This window comes from Mobula hypostoma, chromosome 4 (assembly GCF_963921235.1).
Source record: "Mobula hypostoma chromosome 4, sMobHyp1.1, whole genome shotgun sequence".
NCBI lineage: Eukaryota > Metazoa > Chordata > Chondrichthyes > Myliobatiformes > Myliobatidae > Mobula > Mobula hypostoma.
This window is the reverse complement of record NC_086100.1, coordinates 123,655,063-123,679,392: the sequence shown is the minus strand read 5'-3', so window position 1 is coordinate 123,679,392 and position 24,330 is coordinate 123,655,063. Positions and strand designations below refer to the sequence as shown.

Here is a 24,330-nt window from a genome sequence, read left to right as displayed (position 1 = left end):
CAGGAAGTTAGTGCACTCACCCACTGCTGGCAAGTCTACTTGAAATATGCCAATTGTTTCTCATGGATATAATGAGTCTGCAAACTTATCAGGTTATTCAGTGAATAAGCTTTCATGGTTACTCCTTAGGTGAAGCAAGCTAGACCCTTCCTAGAAGAAGTCGAAAAAGGTAAGTACATATCTGGGGATCACACAGAAAAATCAGAGCTTCTCTGTCATGGACACCCACTCCCTTTTCCCACTCACAAGGCCTCACCCAGACTGCCTTAATATGCCAACCTTATCCCTTATCTTGGGCATTCCAACACTCCTTGGGCTTTGCAGAATTTTCTACTGATGTCTTTGGTTTCTCCAGGTAATAATTTAAATAAGGCTCAGGAATTAAAATAGCTCTGGCTTCATTTTTGGAGCAATGGCTGAGCCCCAACAAGTGTTAAAATCAGGGCTTGGGTGTTCAGATATCATATAGTTGAATGAAAGACCAGACTAACATTTGAGAAAAGCATTTATTCATTGGAGAAATGGCTACTGGATTCAGTTAAAACTCCTTTAGAATCAAGGATCTGCATGCCCATGAAGCTAAACATGATAACACTTTCCTGGCGCCATCAGTAGAGATGCAAGTGGAAAATATGACAAAATACAATCCATATTTTTACTCCACACACAGAGGAACACTGGTGTAATTATTCTATTAAACCATTTGTGACATGTCTTATATTCATGTTGTAGACCAAGTATGATTGTAATTGTTTATAGCTTAATATGTTGGTCATACATTGAACAGGAATATTTGTTTTTTAATATAATCTCAATACACAAATTACTGGCAGAGTTAGAATTTAGTGCCCATCTCTGATAATGCTTTGAAGGTCTTAATGAGATCTTCTCTTGAATCGTTAAAGTGCGTTTGGCATTCCTACTTCAGGGATTAATATGGCAAACAAATTTATCTTGATTAATATGTCAGGTTATTAAGTATGAACACACACGTTTACACTGTGTCGTGGAAGACTCTAAATTAGAATAACATATAATTTAAATTGAGATTCCTACCTGGAAGCAATTTTTAAATTTCTTGCTCACGAAGTACAAAGCGATGGGGTTTATACACGAATTTAGAGTTGCTAGATTGAGACCAATGAAATTCAACATTAGCAGGACTCTGTAGAAAAGAACAATTCATTGTTAGTGCAGTCGTTGTATGAACAACCTAAAATAGTCCATCTTGAAAAAGGCAAATAAAAATACATTAAATGATCAACTTCTTGCTGCAGATACTGAATGAAGTATGAATTAGGAAATTGGTTTTCTATTCTGAACTAGACATGCCCTGAAGATTTTGTAATACCAGAAATTAATCTGAAGAAAAACATGGAAGCTGAGAATAACTTGTGTATGTTTAGTTTTACTTCAGTGAGGTGTGCACACATTACGTGGTGGCATGATAACGTATGCCATTCACGTAGTTCTTTCATAGAACCTGTAATGAATTATGTAAACAAAGAATGCTTAATCAAAGAATATATTTGCAATATTACTTAAATGTTACTGAATTATTAAATACACAACACACCTGTTTAGCTATAAACTCCAACTCAATATGGAAAGCATCTCAACAATATATACAGTATATGATATAATACAACTACTATATAGACATAGCAAATTTTAAATTGTCCCATTCAGGCCTGAAAATGTAATCACTGTGGAGGATTTCTAACTCTCATGGGATAATGTCTTTCCTGATAAGGGGGATCACTCACCGTGGCCGGTGAGATTTGTGGCTGTGAAACAATGTCAGGGTCTGTGTCCTCCTCTGTGGTGTTGTAGGAGTTGACTCTGAGGCTGTAGGAAGTGATTCTGATGGCTCTGAACACCTTTCTTCTCTAAAAAATGACTCTGCTCTTCTCAACTGATCGACATGTTGTCTCCAGATGATATCAGACACAATCTCCAGAGTGGTTCTTTGCTACCCTTTATCTTTCCGTGTCCCCACTTTTGATCAACTCTGTACTCCCTTGCCAGGATTGCTAATCCAGGAGTGAAACATCAAACCTCTTTGTTGGGGAGTCCATGGTTTAACTCGGCTCTTTATCCTGCATGCTCTTTGTGAGATTGGGTTTGAAGAGATTCAAGCGTGAGTGCAAGGGATGACCCTGGAAGAGCATCTTCTGGATGTGTTGGCATCCCAAACAGTGCATGACAAGCTGCTTGATCTGCTGATCTATCCCAGGCCACTAGACAAAGCTTTGGGCCAATGCTTTCATTTTGCGTAGAAGATGGTCACATAGCTCCTCTAACACTTTAGCTCTTAGCTTGGATGGTAGAACAACTCTCAATCACCAGGTAAGGCAACCCTCATCAAGGGCAAGTTCAACTCAGCACTGGTGAAAATGGGGGAACTGTAACTTCTGCTGTACGTTTCAGCCATTTTGGGTAGCTATGTGCACCTGAGACAGTGTGGGGTCTTTTCAGATTTCCCTTTGGATCATCTCTGCTGTAATATGAAGTCTTTCAATTTGCATTAGGGACAATACAGCAACAGGAGTGTCATCTTTTTGTATATTTTTCAGGTATTTCCTTTCCCAAGGGTAAATGGGACAATCCATCAGCAATTCCTTGATTAGTTGTCCTCTTGAATTCAATCTTGTAATTGTATCCACCAAGTAACAGAGCCCCAATTCTGCATTCATGCCGGTTGCTCTTAGTGGAACACCGTTCTGTGGACTGAAACTGGACACTAGTGGTTGATGATCAGTAATGAGGGAAACTCTCTCCCATACGGGTACTGATTGAAATGTTTTACCCCTCAAGGTCTCTCAGTTAATCTGTGTGTAATTTTCATCTGCAGTGGCCAAGGCTATGGGGCATTCACTTCCATCACTCATAACGTGTGATACTCTGTAACATAAGGTGAGGTGTCACGTGCAAGCTTCACTGGACTATGTGGACCATAATGTGTGAGTACAGTATCTGACATCACCATTTCCTTTTCTCTTTTGGAAAGCCACCTCACACTGCTTTGTCCATTGCCATTCAGAAGAGATTTTATAAAATTATAAGGGGTACAGATAAGGTAAATGCCAGCCGGCTTTTTCCACTGAGGTTGGATGGCACTACAACCAGAGATCATGGGTTAAGGGTGAAAGGTGAAAAATTAAGTGGAATATGAGGGGAAACTTCTTCACTCAGAGTCTCATGGGAGCATGGAATGAACTGGCAGCACAGTGGTGTATGTAGGCTCGACTTCAATGTTTTAAGAGAAGTTTGGATAGGTACATGGATGGTAGGGGTATGGAAGGCTATGGTCCTGGCGCAGGTTGATGGGAGTAGGCAGTTTAAATGGTTCAGCATAGACTAGATGGGCCAAAGGGCCTGTTTCTGCGCTGTACTTTTCTAAAACTCTATTTCTTTCCAGTCGATAGTAATGAGTTCAAGGGGGGGAGCATGGTAGCCAGGTTTGGCAGGAACTTACAACTGTGACATGTCCTCTGGCCTTGGGTGTGATCATGATAAGTGATGCTTGGTTTAAAGAATTCAAACTTATTGCGTCATGCTCTGAGCCCATAATCTTCTAATCTTTTTAAGTCTGTCTTGAAATTTTGGAGATGTTCCTTGTCATTCTTGCTGGTAACAATGTCATGCAGGTGACATTGACTGCCTCACTAACCTTCCAGCACCTGGTCTCCTCTATCCTGGGCTGATGGTATTGATCTACTTTCAGTACTGGATTAATGGTGACCTTAAAATCAGCACAGATCCTGACAGACGCATTCTTCTTGGCAACTGAGACCACTCAACCTTGGAAAGAATTCCTTCAACTTCCAAGCGGTCTAGCTCACTGGCGACTTTTTCGCAGATGATAGAAACAACCAGACGAGTTTTGTAAAACTTGGATGTGGCATTTTCATTTAACACTTTTATCCTTGATGTGTTATTATACCCAATGCCATCCTTGAACACTGCTGTGGCGTTATGCAGTGCCTTTCCAAATTCTCTTTCAGTTGACTCTATTGCAGGTGACATGGCATGTAAATAACGGATGAATCTCTGATCAAGAAATTTGTCTCAGCCAATCATGGCCCAACAATGCTTGCCCTCCTGTTTTTACCACATACAAGCCCAATGTGAATTATCAGTTGTTGTATTTCACAGTTACGAATGTCATTCCCACAGGAGTTAGCTTTTTTCCAGTATAAGTTCTTAGCTGGATATCTGCAGGCTTCAGTTCAGTATCTTTGAAGTGCAATTCACCCTCATTTTTTGGACCTGACTGAAACAGCCAAGACAGTATCCAATTCCATTTTAATTAATTTGCTGTTCACTTCTGGTGTAAGCCATTTGATTGACTATTGTTAATTTTCACAGTGTAAATCTTAACCAACAATATGCAGATTGGTGCTCTTTTTGGAACTATGGCTTGACTTTTTATCTTTTTCTCTTCCCTGTGCAGTCCATTTACTTCTGTGTGCTCCAAATGCTCATTGTATATGTCCTACCTTGTTGAATTTTCTGCAAGTTTTGCCTTTAAACCTGGATTGTGAGGCCCTACCACAATGGTAACACAATTTGTTCAGCCAGGCAGATTTCTATTTAGATGTTGCAGTTTTGTTCACGCTCACTTTCATTCCTGACTGCAACTCAATTGTGTTTCTGGTGTTTCCATTGAAACAGCGATTTCAATTGCTGTTTTAAATGTGAGTTGTGCTTCAGTTAGGAGCCATTTTTGACTGCTTTCATGTAAGATTCCTCGAACTAAACAATCTCTCAGTCCATCATTAAGCCCATCACTGAACTCACAAGTCATACAATTTCTTAAGTTCAGCCATGTAAACTCAAATGGGCACCCCAGCCCTTTATTCTACTTATGAAACCTAAGGTGTTCTGCAATCAACAATGGTTTCAGTTCTAAATGTTCCTGCCTTACTGTCACAATATCAGCAAAACTCATTTCGGTTGGTTTGGTTGGAGCAGTTAAACTTATAGGCAAACTATGCTCTTCCTTCTACACTCAGTAAACTGGCACTTGTTTCTCATCAGCTATTTCATTTGCTTTAAAATATTGTTCAATTTGTTCAGCATACATGATCCAGTTATCTGTTGTGTCTGTCTTTCTGACGTAGCCAGCCATTTCTGCTCTTTGAACATTTATTGGTATTAGTTTATGAACCCACAAATTTCAACTGTTTTTTGCAGTTTTTAAAAATTTGATTCTCTTTCTCACCTTGTGAAAAAAATTAAACATTTGTGCTTTTTTCAATTCAGATGTCTCTTTTTCCCCTTCTGAAGAAAAAAGTGTGCTGCACTTTAATAGGTAGGTAGTTGTCTCAGATTCATTTTAAAACTTACTCGCCACCACTGTTACATTTTGTATCTCCAGAAATTAATCAAAAGAAAATCTTGGGACCCAGGGATAACTCATGTACGTTTAGTTTTACATCAGTGAGGTGTGCACGTATGACGTGGTGGTGTGATGACATATGCCATTCATGTACTTCTTACATAAAACCCGCAATGAATTAAGTAAACAAAGAATGCTTAATCAAAAAATACATTTACAGTATTACTCGGATATTACTGAAATATTAAATACACAACAGATTTCTCTCCACAGATGCTGCCTGACCTGCTGAATAGTGTGTTTTTGATGCAGGGATTAAATTGACATTTATCTGTCATGAACATATTTATTCAATTTTTAAAAATTTAATGCAAGAACGTTAGAATAAAGTCTTCACCAAATCAGTATGGATTGCAGTTTATGAACTTTGGCAAGGAACAAAGATTACCTTGAATATCTATGTACATATTCGAAGAAGGAGTCTGAGAGTCTGAGTGGGAGTGCCGAGAAAGACATTTTTGAAATTTTCGTTATTTTTTTCTCCAACGGCGTTCTGAGAGGCGGGACTGCGCAGGCGTGTGACGTCGGGCAGTGCAGCGCGGCAGATTTAAAAGGAATAGAGCCTCATAGAGCGGGCAGCGTAGTTTGCGGGCTGCGGAGTGAGCCAGGAGCAGAGTGAAGACTTAAGGGTTCGGCTCAACTGGCTTAGGCGGAAACGGGCGAGGCGAGGAAGGTTTGGCATTCATTTTCTGTTGTTATTTGAGGAGAGGGGCAGTATGAGTGTGAGGGCAGTTTGCTGTTCTCGGTGTCGGATGTGGGAGGCCCTGGAGTCTCCAAGCCTCCCGGACGTCTACATCTGCGCCAAGTGCATCGAGATGCAGCTCCTAAGGGACCGCGTTACGGAACTGGAGCTGCAGCTCAATGACCTCCGTCTGGTCAGGGAGAGTGAGGAGTTGATAGGAGTTGCAGGCAGGTGGTCACGCCGGGGCCATGGGAGGCAGACAAGTGGGTCACGGTTAGGAGGGGGAAGGGGAAGAGTCAGGTAATAGAGAGTACCCCGGTGGCTGTGCCTCTTGACAATAGGTACTCCTGTTTGAGTACTGTGGGGGGGCGGGGGGACAGCTTACCCGGGGGAAGCGACAGTGGCCGTGCCTCCGGCACAGAGTCTGGCCCTGTAGCTCAGAAGGGTAGGGCAAGGAAGAGGAGAGCAGTTGTGATAGGGGACTCGATAGTAAGGGGGTCAGATAGGCGATTCTGTGGATGCAGTCCAGAGACCTGGATGGTAGTTTGCCTCCCTGGTGCCAGGGTCCGGGATATTTCTGATCGTGTCCGAGATATCCTGAAGTGGGAGGGTGAGGAGCCAGAGGTCGTGGTACATATAGGTACCAATAACATAGGTAGGAAAAGGGATGAGGTCCTGAAAGGAGAATATAGGGAGCTAGGAAGGGAGTTGAGAAAAAGGACCGCAAAGGTAGTAATCTCGGGATTACTGCCTGTGCCCCGCGACAGTGAGAGTAGGAATGCGATGAGGTGGAGGATAAATGCGTGGCTGAGGGATTGGAGCAGGGGGCAGGGATTCAAGTTTTTGGATCATTGGGACCTCTTTTGGCACAGGCGTGACCTGTACAAAAAGGACGGGTTACACTTGAATCCTAGGGGGACCAATATCCTGGCAGGGAGATTAGCGGGGGCTACTGAGGTGACTTTAAACTAGAATGGTTGGGGGGTGGGAATCAAATTAAAGAGGCTAGGCGTGAGGAGGTTAGTTCACAACAGGGGGATGGGAACCAGTGCAGAGAGACAGAGGGGTGTAAAGTGAGGGTAGAAGCAAAAAGTACTAAGGAGAAAAGTAAAAGTGGCAGGCCAACAAATCCAGGGCAAGCATTAAAAAGGGACACTTTTCAACATAATTGTATAAGGGCTAAGAGAGTTGTAAAAGAGCGCCTGAATTGTATAAGGGCTAAGAGAGTTGTAAAAGAGCGCCTGAAGGCTTTGTGTGTCAATGCAAGGAGCATTCGTAATAAGGTGGGTGAATTGAAAGTGCAGATTGTTATTAATGATTATGATATAATTGGGATCACAGAGACATAGCTCCAGGGTGACCAGGGATGGGAGCTCAACGTTCAGGGATATTCAATATTCAGGAGGGATAGACATGAAGGAAGGGGAGGTGGGGTGGCATTGCTGGTTAAAGAAGAGATTAACGCAATAGAAAGGAAGGACATAAGCCGGGAAGATGTGGAATCGATATGGGTAGAGCTGCGTAACACTAAGGGGCAGGAGACGCTGGTGGGAGTTGTGTACAGGCCACCTAACAGTAGTAGTGAGGTCGGAGATGGTATTAAACAGGAAATTAGAAATGTGTGCAATAAAGGAACAGCAGTTATAATGGGTGACTTCAATCTACATGTAGATTGGGTGAACCAAATTGGTAAAGGTGCTGAGGAAGAGGATTTCTTGGAATGTATGCGGGATGGTTTTTTGAACCAACCTGTCGAGGAACCAACTAGAGAGCAGGCTATTCTGGACTGGGTTTTGAGCAATGAGGAAGGGTTAATTAGCGATCTTGTCGTGAGAGGCCCCTTGGGTAAGAGTGACCATAATATGGTGGAATTCTTAATTAAGATGGAGAGTGACATAGTTAATTCAGAAACAAAGGTTCTGAACTTAAAGAGGGGTAACTTTGAAGGTATGAGACGTGAATTAGCTAAGATAGACTGGCAAATGACACTTAAAGGATTGACGGTGGATATGCAATGGCAAGCATTTAAAGGTTGCATGGATGAACTACAACAATTGTTCATCCCAGTTTGGCAAAAGAATAAATCAAGGAAGGTAGTGCACCCGTGGCTGACAAGAGAAATTAGGGATAGTATCAATTCCAAAGAAGAAGCATACAAATTAGCCAGAGAAAGTGGCTCACCTGAGGACTGGGAGAAATTCAGAATTCAGCAGAGGAGGACAAAGGGCTTAATTAGGAAGGGGAAAAAAGATTATGAGAGACAACTGGCAGGGAACATAAAAACGGACTGTAAAAGCTTTTATAGATATGTAAAAAGGAAAAGATTGGTAAAGACAAATGTAGGTCCCCTGCAGACAGAAACAGGTGAATTGATTATGGGGAGCAAGGACATGGCAGACCAATTGAATAATTACTTTGGTTCTGTCTTCACTAAGGAGGACATAAATAATCTTCCAGAAATAGTAGGGGACAGAGGGTCCAGTGAGATGGAGGAACTGAGCGAAATACATGTTAGTAGGGAAGTGGTGTTAGGTAAATTGAAGGGATTGAAGGCAGATAAATCCCCAGGGCCAGATGGTCTGCATCCTATAGTGCTTAAGGAAGTAGCCCAAGAAATAGTGGATGCATTAGTGATAATTTTTCAAAACTCGTTAGATTCTGGACTAGTTCCTGAGGATTGGAGGGTGGCTAATGTAACCCCACTTTTTAAAAAAGGAGGGAGAAAGAAACCGGGGAATTATAGACCGGTTAGCCTAACGTCGGTGGTGGGGAAACTGTGGAGTCAGTTATCAAGGATGTGATAACAGCACATTTGGAAAGCGGTGAAATCATCGGACAAAGTCAGCATGGATTTGTGAAAGGAAAATCATGTCTGACGAATCTCATAGAATTTTTTGAGGATGTAACTAGTAGAGTGTATAGGGGAGAACCAGTGGATGTGGTATATTTGGATTTTCAAAAGGCTTTTGACAAGGTCCCACACAGGAGATTAGTGTGCAAACTTAAAGCACACGGTATTGGGGGTAAGGTATTAGTGTGGGTGGAGAATTGGTTAGCAGACAGGAAGCAAAGAGTGGGAATAAACGGGACCTTTTCAGAATGGCAGGCGGTGACTAGTGGGGTACCGCAAGGCTCAGTGCTGGGACCCCAGTTGTTTACAATATATATTAATGACTTGGATGAGGGAATTAAATGCAGCATCTCCAAGTTTGCGGATGACACGAAGCTGGGTGGCAGTGTTAGCTGTGAGGAGGATGCTAAGAGGATGCAGGGTGACTTGGATAGGTTGGGTGAGTGGGCAAATTCATGGCAGATGCAATTTAATGTGGATAAATGTGAAGTTATCCACTTTGGTGGCAAAAATAGGAAAACAGATTATTATCTGAATGGTGGCCGATTAGGAAAAGGGGAGGTGCAACGAGACCTGGGTGTCATTATACACCAGTCATTGAAAGTGGGCATGCAGGTACAGCAGGCGGTGAAAAAGGCGAATGGTATGCTGGCATTTATAGCGAGAGGATTCGAGTACAGGAGCAGAGAGGTACTACTGCAGTTGTACAAGGCCTTGGTGAGACCACACCTGGAGTATTGTGTGCAGTTTTGGTCCCCTAATCTGAGGAAAGACATCCTTGCCATAGAGGGAGTACAAAGAAGGTTCACCAGATTGATTTCTGGGATGGCAGGACTTTCATATGAAGAAAGACTGGATGAACTGGGCTTGTACTTGTTGGAATTTAGAAGATTGAGGGGGGATCTGATTGAAACGTATAAAATCCTAAAGGGATTGGACAGGCTAGATGCAGGAAGATTGTTCCCGATGTTGGGGAAGTCCAGAACGAGGGGCCACAGTTTGAGGATAGAGGGGAAGCCTTTTAGGACCGAGATTAGGAAAAACTTCTTCACACAGAGAGTGGTGAATCTGTGGAATTCTCTGCCACAGGAAACAGTTGAGGCCAGTTCATTGGCTATACTTAAGAGGGAGTTAGATATGGCCCTTGTGGCTACGGGGGTCAGGGGGTATGGAGGGAAGGCTGGGGTGGGGTTCTGAGTTGGATGATCAGCCATGATCATAATAAATGGCGGTGCAGGCTCGAAGGGCCAAATGGCCTACTCCTGCACCTATTTTCTATGTTTCTATATTAAAGAAAAAAGAGATTTAGAAGGGTCTATTTCACCTGTACTGCCATTGGCACTGAATGGGCCTTATGACAGGCATTAAAGAGCAGCTGCTCATTGAAGGTGGGAATGATCCTCAGTGTACCAGTCAATGGCAAGATGATCTCTTAGCTCTGGAGGAGAGCTAGGGCCAACAGTTTTTAAAAAATTCCTTCCTTGACTGAAGGTAGCTAAATTGGCATTTTCATCTTTTTGTCTGCCTTTTGATTAAAAAAAAAAGGCCCAAGCCACTAGTTATGGAAACAACTAACAGAAGTCATTGGAAAAGATGCCCCATGATGTAAAGGATGCAAACTAGAGGAACATGAATACTGATTTCTCCAGTTTCAGGTAACACACAGCCTTCTGTTCCTTTATCTCTGCTTCTTATGCAGCTGGGTTCTTTCAGATATTCCCTTCTTTTTAAACAGCTGCCCTCAGCCCCAGCCTCTGGTACCCACATCCAACTTGGTTCTAGCTGCCTATCACCCTTATAGTCAACCCACTAGATATCATATCTCCTCCCCCAGCTGTTCCCATTTGCCCGGCATTCATCCCTTGCCAGGTTTCAATTATCACCTTACTTTCTTACCGGATTCCATCATCTGCAGCCTTTTATTGTCTCCACGTATCACCTCCCAGCCTCTGTTGTTATCTGTGCCCTTCCTGGCTCCATCCTCCAGTCAACCCTATTTCACCTGCACTTGTCAGCTCCTGCTTCTTCCTACCCTTTCCACATCTTTATGCTGGCCATCTCCCCTTTAGTCTCCTGGTCCTGATACAGGCTCTTGACCCACAATGTTGATGCTCCCCTTCCTTCCACCTCTGCTGCTTGATCTGCTGAATTCTTCCTGCAGCTTGTTTTTTTTCTCCCTCCATATTGCAGTGTTTGCAGTACCTTCAGTCCCCGTCTTTCTATTTGCACTGAAATCCAGGCTGATATCCAGCTTTCAACTGCCTTATGTACCCTGAATCTATCCTTTCTGACATGATTGTAGTGGCAGGTAGCAGAATGGGAGCCTGGGTAACTGATTTGTTGGTTTCCTAGCCCATGTCTGACCTGTTGCCATGATACATTATGGGTTTTGGAGCTCATATCGAGGACCATAAATTGGCTCTGCAGCAAATATAACCATGCATCGACAATTGTGTTAGGTCTTTCTTGCTCCGATTTGTGATGTAGGACTCTAGCACATCGTCTTTAAGTGTGAATCTATGAGCATGACCATGGCAAGCTGTTACTTGATAAGTTTGTGGGACAGATCTCTCAATGTGGTACAGTGGATTCCTGGACAATCACAGTTGCAGGAACTATTGCCAGCTGCAGGAGCTTAAATTCCATGCATTGAAACTTGAGCAACAGCTGTCATTACTGCAGTCCCTCCAGCTGTTAGTTGCATGAAGAAAGTTGGGAAAGCTTATCAAAATAGTTCCAGGGATGAAGCACTTTAGGTATGTCGATGAACAGGGGAAGCTGGGGTTGTTATCCAGGGAACAGAAGAAGTTGTGAGAGGAACTGATGAATTATAAGGGGGGGGGGAGGGAGGGAGGGAACGTCGACTCAGACCATGAGAGGCCTGCGTCAGGCATTTTTATTCCTTAAAATGGCACATATTGGAATTCTATGTGGGGCGCCATTCCTCGCACAGTCACACAGTCTCGAGCAATGTGTGATTAAGTGCCTTGCTCAAGGGCACAAACACGCTGCCACAGCTGAGGCTCGAACTAGCAGCCTTGAGGTAACTAGACAAACGCTTTAACCACTTGGCCACGTGCCCAACACATTATAAGGACACAGAGTAAATGGAAGGAAACTCCTCATTGCCAGATAAATCAAAAACAAGTTAACAAAGAACATGGTGTTTTTTGGGAAATATGTATTTTTAAATACACATATGAGATTCTGCAGTTGTTTGGAAATCTTGAGCAAAACACACAAAATACTGGCAGAACTCATCAAGTCAGGCAGCATCTGATGAATGTTATTGGTCTAAAACACTGGCTGTTTATTCCTCTCCATAGATCCTGCTTGACTTGCTTAAATGCAAAGTGAATGTGGCTCTGAGCCTGGAGTACTTTTACAAAATAAAAGCACATGAAACCAGAAAGACATTGGGCTTAATTACTTAAAGGGAGAAACAGAACATTTTCCCTGGATAAAGTCAGAAAATGAGACAGGAGTTATGTACTGAAATTACATTTCTTAACTAATGAATGATCTAAGAAATCTTTCTCTTTGGAAAGTTTTCCCATGTACTCTGTTCCCTGTTGCATATTCTGGCCGTGCTGGCCATTTGACGGCTTTAATAGCCATCAAGCTCGGGTGTGTGGCTTCAGCATTCAGGCCAGTAATGGCTGGAAATGGAGCAGGCTATCTCTCAGGAGACTGAGCTTACAGGCAGGTTGGAGGAGACAAAGTCTGAGTGCCAGCTCACTTATCCCCAGATAACCTGTCACTGTAAATTCACATCTTAGCAATGGTGTGCCTTCTGAGGATACACTTGTGGTGAATATGCTTTAAGAAGTGCTTAATACATTAAAGTTTCTATACAACTATAAGTTCCTTTCTGTGCTTGTATACTTAAACTGCCTTTCCCCTTTCTGATAGCAAGTTAGTAATTTTAAACAGGTTAATAATTTTGGTACGTCTGAAGAAGAAGAAACTTCAATGAACTTATTAACAATTCATGTCAGTATCCCTGAAAGGGAATTCAAGATTTACATAAAGAAAATGTAACTTGTTGGTCTAACTTACTTATAGAATTCACATCTCTTCGGGCCAGCTTCACGGAAAATAGTTTTCTTTAAAATTCTGCCAAGATGGAGAGGGAACCAGCACAGAGCAAAAATCACAACTAAAAATAAAACTGTTTTGGCTACTTCTCGGCGCTGAAAAATAAACACACAAGGACGCTTCAGTTCAATGGGTATTAACCACTTAAATGTAGCCTGAAGCCAAAAAGACATATCTCAAACCAAATATCTGTAACATGAAGGCCTAGATTTATCAAACAGTTGGACTTACTTTAATGACTGTGTGGCTAAGCACAGCTACAATGCCATATTTAAGTTTGCTGATGACACCACTGTCAAAGACTGATTCAAAAGTAATGACAAATCAACATATAGGAGGGAGATTGAAAATCTGGCTCAGTGGTACCACAACAACAACAATGTCAGCTGATTATTGACTTCAGGAGGAGGAAACCAGAGGTCATTGAGCCAGTCCTCATCGGGGGAATCAGAGACGGAGCGGGTCAGTAACTCTAAATTCTTCAGTATTATCATTTCAGAGGACCTGTCCTGGGCCCAGCACGTAAATGCAATTATGAAGAACTTCCTTAGGTGTTTGCAAAGATTTGGCATGACATTAAACAGTTTGAGAAACTTCTATAGATGTGTCGTGGAGAGTATATTGACTGGCTGCATCACAGCCTGATATGGAAACACCAATGCCCCTAAATGAATAGTGAATATGGATGGCCCAGTCCATGGTGGGTAAAGCCCACCCCACAGTTGAGCACATCTACATGCAATGTTGTTGCGGGAAAGCTATGTCCATCAGGAATCCCCACCACCCAAGTCATGTTCTCTTCTTGCTGCTGCTATCAGGAAAAAAGGTACAGGAGCATTAGGACTCACACCACCAGGTTCAGTAACAGTTATTACCCCTCAACCATAAGGCTCCTGATCCAAAGGGGATAGATTCATTCAATTTCATTTGCTGCATCACTGAACTGTTCCCACAAACTATGGACTCTATTTCAAGGACTCTTCATCTTATGTTCTGATATTTATTGCTGATTTATTTACTTATTTATCTTTCTTTTTGTATTTGCACTGTCTGTTGCCTTTTGCACACTGGTTAGCTGCCCTGTTGGTGTAGTCTTTCATTGATCCTATTATGGCTATTGGATTTATTAAATATGCTTGCAAGAAATGAATCTCAGGTGTGTATGTGGTGACATATTTGATAATAAATTCACTTTGAACTTTGACCTATTCACAATTTAACACTAGTGAGACTTATTTCATTGACTAATGGAGTCATACAGTAGAGAAATGAGTCCTTCTGCCCACTGTATTTGTGCCAACCACTGGGTACTCCTTCATCTTCCATTTTTTGCCCATGGCCTTTGTTTGTTAGGTGGGTCCAGGAAGGATTCCAAACACAATATGTAGACAGACTCACTAGAGGTAAGACCATACTGGATCTGGTACTAGGTAATGATCCTGGTCAAGTGATAACTGTTTCCAAAATGCCGGGTGAGCATGAGGCTTTGGGTAGGTTTGTCTCATTGAGGCAGGAAAAAAGATGGTAAATGAGGGAATCATGGCTGACAAGAAGCATACTTAAGGTTTAGCAAGCAATGATCAGACAGGGCTCTAGACAGTTTCAAGATAGTCATGAAGGAGTTTCAGAATGGACTGAAGAGAGCTAAAACGGGACATGAGAAGGCCTTGGTGAGTAGCATTAATGAAAACCTCAAGGTGTTCTACACATACGTGAAGAACAGGAGGATAATAGAATGAGGGTAGGACCAATCAAAGATAAAAGATGAAATATATGCCTGGAGATGGAGGAGGTAGGAGAGGTCCGTAATGAATACTTTGCTTCAGTAGTCACCAGCGAGAGGGACCTTAGTGAATGTGAGGACGGTGTGAGGCAGGCTGTTATGCTGGAATATGTCGGTGTCAAGAAAGAGGATGTGCTGAAGCTTTTGATTAACATTAGGACAGATAAGTCTCTGGGCAGGAGGAGATATATCTGATGAAGGATATTGCGAGCAGCTAGCAAAGAACAATGATAATAAATGTAATGAGTAGATCTTTTCACTATCTACCTTGTCTATGTCCCTCGTAGTTTTGTATCCCATGTTCACAATAATGGTGGGACTGGCTTGATGGGCCTAATAGCTTACTCCTACTCTTATTTCCTTGCGTTCCCTCATCAACGCACTAAGTTAACTTCTTGAAGAAATCAATCAAATTACTTAGACAGGATTTCCCACCTTGCTGATTATCCCTGATCAGTCCCCCTCTCTCCTTGTGCAGATTAATTCCAGTAATATTTTCCAATAATTTCCCTGCCACTGATGATGCACACACCCACCTGTAATTACCTAACTCATTTTTGCTGTCCTCTAGTCATCAGGCACCCTTGTGCATTCAGAGGAGATTTGGGAATCTCTACCGAAGTCCTAACAATCTCCCTGTTTGTCTTCTAGGACTGATACACTTTTAAGCCTATTAAAACATTGAACATATCCTCCTTCTCAATGATAATTTATTTGAGAATTGCACTGTTCCCCTCCCTAAATTCTCCAACCACAATGTTCTCGTCCAGAGTGAATACAGAAAAGAAATATTAATTCAAGACTTTCACCTAATTCCTCAATCCTGACACATTTTGAATACTGTCAAACCCTACTTTTTACCCCTGTTGTTCTCTTGCCCATAATGTACGTATTTATAAAGTGCTTTGGGATCTTTTTTTTTGCCCACCAGTGCTCTGTTGGCTTAAAATGCTTTCCTGGACACACTTTAAAAAATCTACTTCCTCTAAACATTTCGTTCTGAAATAATCACAGTTAATATTGAGGAAGTTGAAATCCTCTACTATTATTAACTTACTATTTCTTTGTGTTTTAGTGACATATCTACTCCTCCACCATCCCCACTGACTCTTTGAAGGCCTACAGTATACTCCCAGAAGAGTGACTGCCCTTTGTTTTTTCTGAACTCCATCCACACCCTCATTTGAAGAAACTTCTGAGGTTTCCTACTTCCTTGCTCCAGTAACAGACCCCCAGATTAATATTTAAATGCAACCACCCTATCTAAACCCTCCCCATATTGCATCTGAAGGTTGTATTCTGGAATTCTGAGGTGTCAGTCTTGATCATCTTTCACCCATGTCTGTGTGACAACAATAATATCATAATCCTAAATTAATCACAACTCTTAGTTTATCTGCTTTACTGCTGAGGCTCCTCATTGATATATTGCAGCCTTGCATTCCTGTAAAGTGCCTTATCAAATCCATGCATGCTCTGCCAACTGAACTAACATAGTTTTCCTTCTATATCTGTCTACTGTACTGATCTCTGTCTCATTCTTCTGCCTACTGAACTATCTCACCCTTGCTGTACTCTGTCCTATTTCCCCTTCAAATCCACTCCAACAACATTTAGCAAACCTCCCTGTCATGATGTTGGATCTCTTTCAATCCCTGCTTCATTCTTCCCCACCAATCTCACCAGTGGCTAAATCAATATTGACCATTTAACATAATTTATAGCACCAGAGATTTTTGGGAAGATTAGTAAACTGCTGGATTTCAAGGTAAGACCAACTGCATAGTGACCTGATAGTTTGGAAATACTATTTGAGATTTCCTACTGGAACATCCCTGTACTCTGGGATTGTCTTAGCAGTAGGATCTGGACCATGAACTTGTCATGCTATGTTGTATCATTATTGGGAAGACACCCAACAAATATTTGATGAAGGATATTGAATCTGATACGTAGCTGTTTCTCCTTTTACAGACCTGCAGAGTGTTTCTATCATTTTCTGCTTTTTTATTTTTTTTTATCATCAATAGTTTTTTTTATTTTTAAAGATATATGTGCACTTTGTTTAGCTAAATACAGAATGGTTAGAAGTGCATATTTCATCTTTTAGGAGCTGGTGTCCTTTCTCCAGTGTCCCTGATAATGAACTTACGATACTTCTTGCTGACCAGCAAAAATACAATGAAGTAATAATAAATGCAAGAGATTCTACAGATGCAGTAAATCCAGAATAACACACACAAAACGCTGGAGGCACTCAGCAGGTCAGGCAGCAGCTACAGAGGGGAATAAACAGCCAGTGCTTTGGCCCGAAATGCCGACTATTGATTCACCTCCATAGATGCCCCTGACCTGCTGAGCTTCCCCGGGATTTTGTACATCAAAGAAATAATACAGGAGCATTAAACAAATGGGATTGAAGAATTGCTATTATATTGAGAACAACTTCAGGTACTTCCACATCTCTCTCACTCATTTTGGTCTTTCCACTAAAAGTGTAAGATTGTTAGACTGGCCTTGTGAATTTTTTTTTGGAATTATTAGCAATGTAGTTGACCTTTTCACTGTAGGTAACTAGGAGGGGTTTGAAAGGCATGTAACTTACTGGAGACAATTTAGGAGAGCAGAACTCATTGAAACTAGGAAGCTGGGTCAGTTTAATTGACACAAATCTTTTATATTAATGGATGAGCCAAAGATCTTACCCGTTTCAAGTGCTCACTCAAAGCGATCCTCAAACTCTTGTTCCTCTTATTCAGCATCTCACAGGTCATCAAAGTGTAAAAGAAGGCAGTGCAGGCTAGCGGCATGCAAAAATAAAACACAAACAACCACCAGTCCTTCACGTTGATGTAGAACTGTAAGAAAACAAATCACTTTCTGTTAGATGGAAACAAGACACAGCCAAACAAAATACACTGCTCATTTTTGTTATCCACATAAACAGCATTTTCAGATATATTATCCTGTTTTAAATTTGAAACTCACAGTTCAATATGTGAGAAGTGCCATGCAGGACACATTAAAGATTGGCAAAAGAAATAGCTGATTTTTCTAGTTGACGGGCAATGTTTCTCTGGAGGGATAGCAGGGACACAGATTGGAGCAGAGATTTCAGCTGTGATGCTTCCCGTCTTAACTCTAGACAGATTCCTTCGATCAGGCAGTATCTGAGTAAACTTGGTTTTCTGGATTATCCTTTGATTTTTATTATCACTGCTGTGATTCCTTCTAACTAAGTACTCAAATGACCAAAGACTATATCATCAGTCCCCGATTCCATCCCTTTCCCTGCACTGTGTGTGACTGTATCAGAATATTCACAATCTTTGTACAATCAGACCCACAGCTGACCTTCTGATCTCATACCTGTGCCATCTACATGACCTCCTGCTTCTACCTCTGTCACATTGCAAACACCACCTTGTCCTGGATTGTGAGCTGTTCATGATCTCATCCACATCTCTGTAAGCCAAAGACTCCATTTCCAATGCTCTACTGTCCTCCCATCTTCCACACCAACCTCTCCCCCTTAAGTTAATCAAACTTGAATTCATCAAAGCACTGTTACCTTCATTCTAAGTTCCAACAGCTTTTCAATGTGCTCATTCTGTGCACCATCACCCCTTCTGGTTCTGGTCCAGACTAATTTAAAGTTCTCATTTGATTTTCAAATCCTTCCGTGGCTTCCCTTGGCCACATGCACCACCACATCCTGCTCCATTATTGGTTTTCATGTCTCCATCTGCCTTGGAAATAATCTTTGAGATTTCCTACTAGAACTTCTCCACCTGTTCTTTTTGCTTCCAAGATGACACTTAAAGCCTATCTCTTACCAAGTTTTTACGAGGGGATGGTCATATGGATTGATCTTAAACAGAATGCAGCTTTAACAATTTACTAACATGAAAGTTAAATAACATGGCAGTTGGAAATGAAAGAACAAGCAGGTGGTGCAGGATGGTGGATCTCAATCTTGAATTGGCATTCAACTCTGAACAGTAGAGAGGGAGAAGTTTGATCCAATGTGTCCAGCCAGAATCAGAGTCATTGCACCACTGCTCTAGAGGAGGGAAGGGGGGAATGCAATAATCATAGGAGAATAGATGGTCATTTCTGTAGCTGCAAATATGATATTTACAGAGGAAATCGTAGAGCATTTTGGGTTGAGCAGTGGTATGTTCTCAACTTCATTGATCAGTATGTTGGTGACCAACATTGTTTATGTCATTTTGAGAACATATACCTATCACTCTGATTAGTTAGGGGAAAGGACAAACAGCAATCAAAAGTACAAATATTTAATTGAATGAGACTCATTTTAGTAGGTTGGAAATCAATGTAGATCTGATAAAACTGTAGGATTAACAGAATTAGGAGCAAACTGGCAAGGGGATCTAAACATGATTATTTTAAATGATATCTCTATAGAGGCAAGCCATATCAGAATTTTGCTATTGATTAAAATGTGATTATAGTCACTATTATTTTGTAATTATTTTTAATTACTTGATTAATTGTAATACATTTTTAAACACTTGATAAACTATGATTAGTTGCAAACCCTTCCACAGCATTGTATTATGGAAGCTCATTACTGAGTGACGAAAGCTCTGATTTGTATAATGCTTGTCATGTAATCCAACTCCTGTTTGCAGAACACAATCAAAAACCATGAGGACAAATATGCATGACAGACATGAAGATTTCATGTCAAAGAAGTTTTCATCATATTTGCCTTCTGGCCCCAATGCATGAGTATTTATGACTTTGAGAGGTAAAAATATATTTTAATTATTCAGATTAAAAAGAATTAACCAAAAAGATACAAAACAGAGAGAAGATATTTCAATGCTTAACAGATCAAGAAAAAAACACCAGTGTTTTAAATAATGATTACTACTTGGGAAGTGAGAGTAAATATAATGATCATAGTCACATGTGTTCTGCTTCATCAATAAAAAGTTACGCAGTTACTGTATTCAGATTCATAGAGTCATTAAGCATTGGTATAGAGTAAGGCTTTTCAGCATTATTTCCAGATTGTAACAAACCATGGTGATCTCATATTCACACTCTGTTTCACTACGGTTTCTTAAGTACTTGTATAACTCCCTCTTAGCTGCTCTGATACACTTGCCTTCATTATAGCTATTTACTTCTGCTGGGAAGGCATAAATGGTGATCAGTGATTGTTTTGGTTAATGGCTCATTGCACCAGAGTGCAAACTGGTTGGAAACTGTACCTTTACAGATGTTCCAATGATTTTCCTTCCCTGAGACTGAAATGGAGGTAACAGACAAGTTTGTGCTGCTCACTGGGAGGGGTTGAGGTTTTGGGGTGGAGGGAAATGGAGATCAAGACTTAATGGCACTGGCTGCAGTGGTCAGACACAATGGCACATTTCCTGGATAGGAAACTATTGGCACTTCCTGGAAGGGAGAATGGAGACATTAACACTCTTTCTGGAAGAGAGGTTATGGATACTGGCACCTCTTCGCAAGGGGTGATAGCGGGTTACAGATTCGAACAAAGATTTCAGGTAGAGCTTGAGGGTTGTGTAATTGTTTTTGTTTCTGTGTTAAATATTAAAGCTTAATATTCTTTCTTAAATCCTACAATATGAGATCTCAGTTAATTAAGTTTGAAACTGGACCAAGGAAGGAGCACAAAACAGTTCAAAGTCACTCCAAACCAAAACGAAAATAATTTAGCTATGATTTATCATTCCCTAAAAGAAATGCTTACAGTAAGCCATTCAGCTGGCTGTTAAAAGATTCGATAGGAATAATTGCAGGAATAACAACAAGCCAGCTTTTTCCTTAATAATGTAGCGAAACATGCCACAGCTGCTTTAACAAATTTGGGAAACAAGCCACCAAAGGATGAAAAAGAAATCAAATGTTTAGACAGAAAGGTAGATTTTAAAAGATGTCTTAAAGAAAGAAGAAGAGATACAGTGGCAAAAAAGCACGAAAGGAGGAATTCCTAGAACTGAAGGCCCTGCAGCTGGAGGTAAAATTGTTAATGGTGAGAAATCAATACTGGTGGTGTGTGGAGTCAGATGAGAACTCAGATCTCAGAGAGCAGCAGAGCTTGAGATGGTTATGGTGAAAACAATGGCCAAGCACCAGGTTTAGAAAGCAAAGGCAAGGAAAACTGAAATCAAAGCACGGCTAAACTAGCAGCTAAAGTAGGTCAGTGAAAATGTAGATGATAAATGGCTGGGACTTGCACAATCTAAGAGCATGAAACAGACCCCTCCCCATCATCAGAAGTACTTATGTGAGGAGCTGCCTGAAGAAGGCAACATTCATCATAAAAGAACCTCACCGTCTGGGCCATACCATCTACCATTGGACAGGCTGTAGAGAAGATCCTCACCACCTGGGCCATGCCATCTACCATTGGACAGGCTGTAGAGAAGATCCTCACCACCTGGGCCATGCCATCTACCATTGGACAGGCTGTAGAGAAGATCCTCACCACCTGGGCCATGCCATCTACCATTGGATAGGAGGCACCGAAGTCTCAAGTCCCACACCATCGAGTTCAAGAACAGCTAATTTCATTGAACCATTTGGTTCTTGAACCAACCTGCACAGCTCTAATCACTACCTCAATGAAATGACTCTATGACCACATTGCCCTACAATGGAATTTGATTTTTTTTCTCTAATTGAGTTTTTTCTTGTATAATTTACATTTTTCTCGTGGATGTTGTGTATCTGATGTTATGTACCTGCAATGCTGCTTAAAGCAAGTCTTCCATTGCACCTGAGCATACCTGGGCACAGAGGTTAGTGAATACCTGGAATGAGCTGTCATAGGAACTGGTCAGGGCAGGTACATTTAACAGGCCTTTGGAAAGCTGCATGAAGAGGAAGGGCTTGGAAAGTTAAATGTCAAAAGTGGGTAACTGAGACTAGCAGGGTTAATGCTGTGGTCAGCATGAATAGTTGGGCCAAATGACCTGTTTCTGTGCTGTATTACTCTATTATTCTATGACTGTACTTGTGCACATGACATCTTGATTTTGACCTCAGATGAATGATGGTAAATGAGAGGAAGAGTGCTGGAATAGTCTAATCTAAGTACAGCAGACATGGAAGAGTAAGGCACACTTTAAGGAGAGCAATGCAGATTTGCACACTGCAAGCTGTTCCACTTCCAAGCAGTGGTGTGCTTGCTCTAATGATAACTGCAGCTCTGAAGTGAACACTTCGATCAGTTTCATAAAGCTTCATGCATAACAATGCAATCCTGCTACTTGATGAGTTAGCAACACACAGGTTGGCCTGCAGGGTCATATATTTGACAGAGTAAAATGTTCTTTTACATTACAACATGAACTGGGTATTTTTCTAAAGTAACCCAATGATACTTAATATAAAGGAAATGACCCTGCATTAAAAACTTTGAGTTATTTACTTCACTAAGGGAAATCTTTTCAAATAATAAAGGAAAATGAAGGCTAAAATCTCCTCCATGATCAGCGCTAGCTTGTCAACCTTCTCACTCACTGACGATCATATTCAAAGCTAAAGAGTAATTAAGGAATAACTTTTCATCACAGTCATAATCAGTGACGGTGTTCTTGAATAGAGTATTGCATGTAGCCAAATGGGAAATCATTGCCAGCTGTTTATTTGGAATGAAGTCAACAGCATACGAGGTAGTCTCAGTGAGAAAGTGAACTCAGAGAGGGCAAAAGGGCAGAAAAGGAAGAACTAGAGAGAGAATTGCTGATCCAAAGCTGGACATGGCTTGCAGGTGTCTGTGTAAGAAGAACTGGAACCATGTTCCTCATTTTGTATTTGTTCTTATACAATTGCCCTGTCGAGAATTTTATTTTCAATTCCCACTCCTATCACTTTAATGATTTTACAGATATTTGGCCATTGTTGTTTCCAAATGGATTTCCCTAACCGAATCTGGCGGTAGGTCTGACTGTCTAAGACCATAAGATATAGGAGAAGAATTAGGCCATTTGGCCCATTGAGTCTTCTCTGCCATTTCGTCCTGGCTGATCCATTTTCCCTCTCAGCCTCAATCTCCTGTCTTCTCTCCATATTCTTGACTAATCAAGAATCTATCAACCTCTGACTTAAACATGCCTAACTATCTGGCCTCTACGATGAATTCCACAGATTCACCACTCTCTGGCTAAAGAAATTCCTTCTCATCTCCATTCTAAAAGGACATCTCTATTCTGAGGCTGTGTCCTCTGGTCTTAGACTCCCAGAGGACACACTCTCCGAATAGAGGGACGTCCTTTTAGTGTGGAAAGGAAAGGCGTGGGGAATGGGATTAACAAAGACATCTGACACCTTCAGTGATACCAAACAGCAGGAGCACATTGCATGCTGGATATAAATGTGGTGCTGCTGGAGGAGATGGTTTACTGTGCAAGAGAAAAAGACTCGTTATTTTTTTCTCTGGATGTCCCTGGAGTAGTCAGAGGTTCAAACTGAGGCGAACGAGGCCCAACAACATTTGATACAATCCTGTTGAATCTGCTAACAGTTTGCTCTTTATGATGGATGATATTTCATTGGAAAAGCACATCTGTGCTCCTCTGGAACAGAGTGAGGATGGGAACTATTCCATGTAGGAATACTAATTTAAGAAAATAAGGAAAATTCTGCATGGGGACAAATGATTATATTAAGGAAACTAAGGTTACAAACTGAAATATAGTGACTGCAGAGATGCTTGCCACTTAAGAGATAATATTCTGGCAAATAGTTTAGCTATTTTAAGAAAAGATTACTATATAAGGAAGTAAAATTCTCAAGCTGTCTGATACTCATGCCAATCATTTTAGAACCTTGAGACCGAAGATGAACTATTGCTCAGGTAAGGGTCTGATCCAACGTATCTCCATGGGTGATACGCTTCGAGAGGATCATGGTTATGCAGCCAAATTGAAGGCTGAAATGCAACAAAAACATGTCTTTAAAATGTGGGAAAAATAACTTCACAGCATGAGGATGCATGGTATAATACATCCTGTTTGCAGATAAAAATGTGCAAACTTCCTTCTGTCTTTCATGATAAACTGTTCTTTCATGCATCATATCCATATGTGATACTTATATTAGGACTTTTTGTTCATGCTTACAGCTAAAATATTGAAACTGGACCAGTTAAGATAATTGATAGAAAGCCCGCATCCATGTAGGCAGCAGTAGGTTTGACTGGCTGCTAAATTGACCGATACCTGACATGCTGAAGATTTCAGTCTTTTTTTTATTATTATCCAGGCTAGCTAGGTTATAAGGGCTACCTAAAATGAAGCGACTGGGGGCTATCTTAATAAATTTAGAATTGTTTGGTTTATGGCCTGTAAAGTGAATTTAACTTGCTGGTGATAATGGGGCAAAAAGAATGCTATACAATTGATGTATTTTCAATGAGAACTGTACTTTGCTTACTTACAATTGGATGCTTGAGTAAAACATTTATCCGTCCGTTTTGTGTTCATTTAGAGGAAACTGTGGTCCGCAGT

At 41.2% G+C, this 24,330-nt stretch overlaps 1 protein-coding gene across 1 annotated transcript in view; it reads right to left on the bottom strand.

The window, feature by feature from the left end:
* The window catches only part of ednraa (endothelin receptor type Aa), a 57,847-nt gene that overhangs the window by 3,145 nt on the left and 30,372 nt on the right, over window positions 1–24,330 (bottom strand). The window contains exons 4-6 of the mRNA XM_063046448.1: window positions 17,524–17,676; window positions 12,997–13,130; window positions 1,057–1,165 (exon numbers count right to left, since the gene is read on the bottom strand). Of these exons, the coding sequence (XP_062902518.1) occupies window positions 1,057–1,165; window positions 12,997–13,130; window positions 17,524–17,676 (396 nt within the window). The remainder of the gene's footprint in view (window positions 1–1,056; window positions 1,166–12,996; window positions 13,131–17,523; window positions 17,677–24,330) is intronic.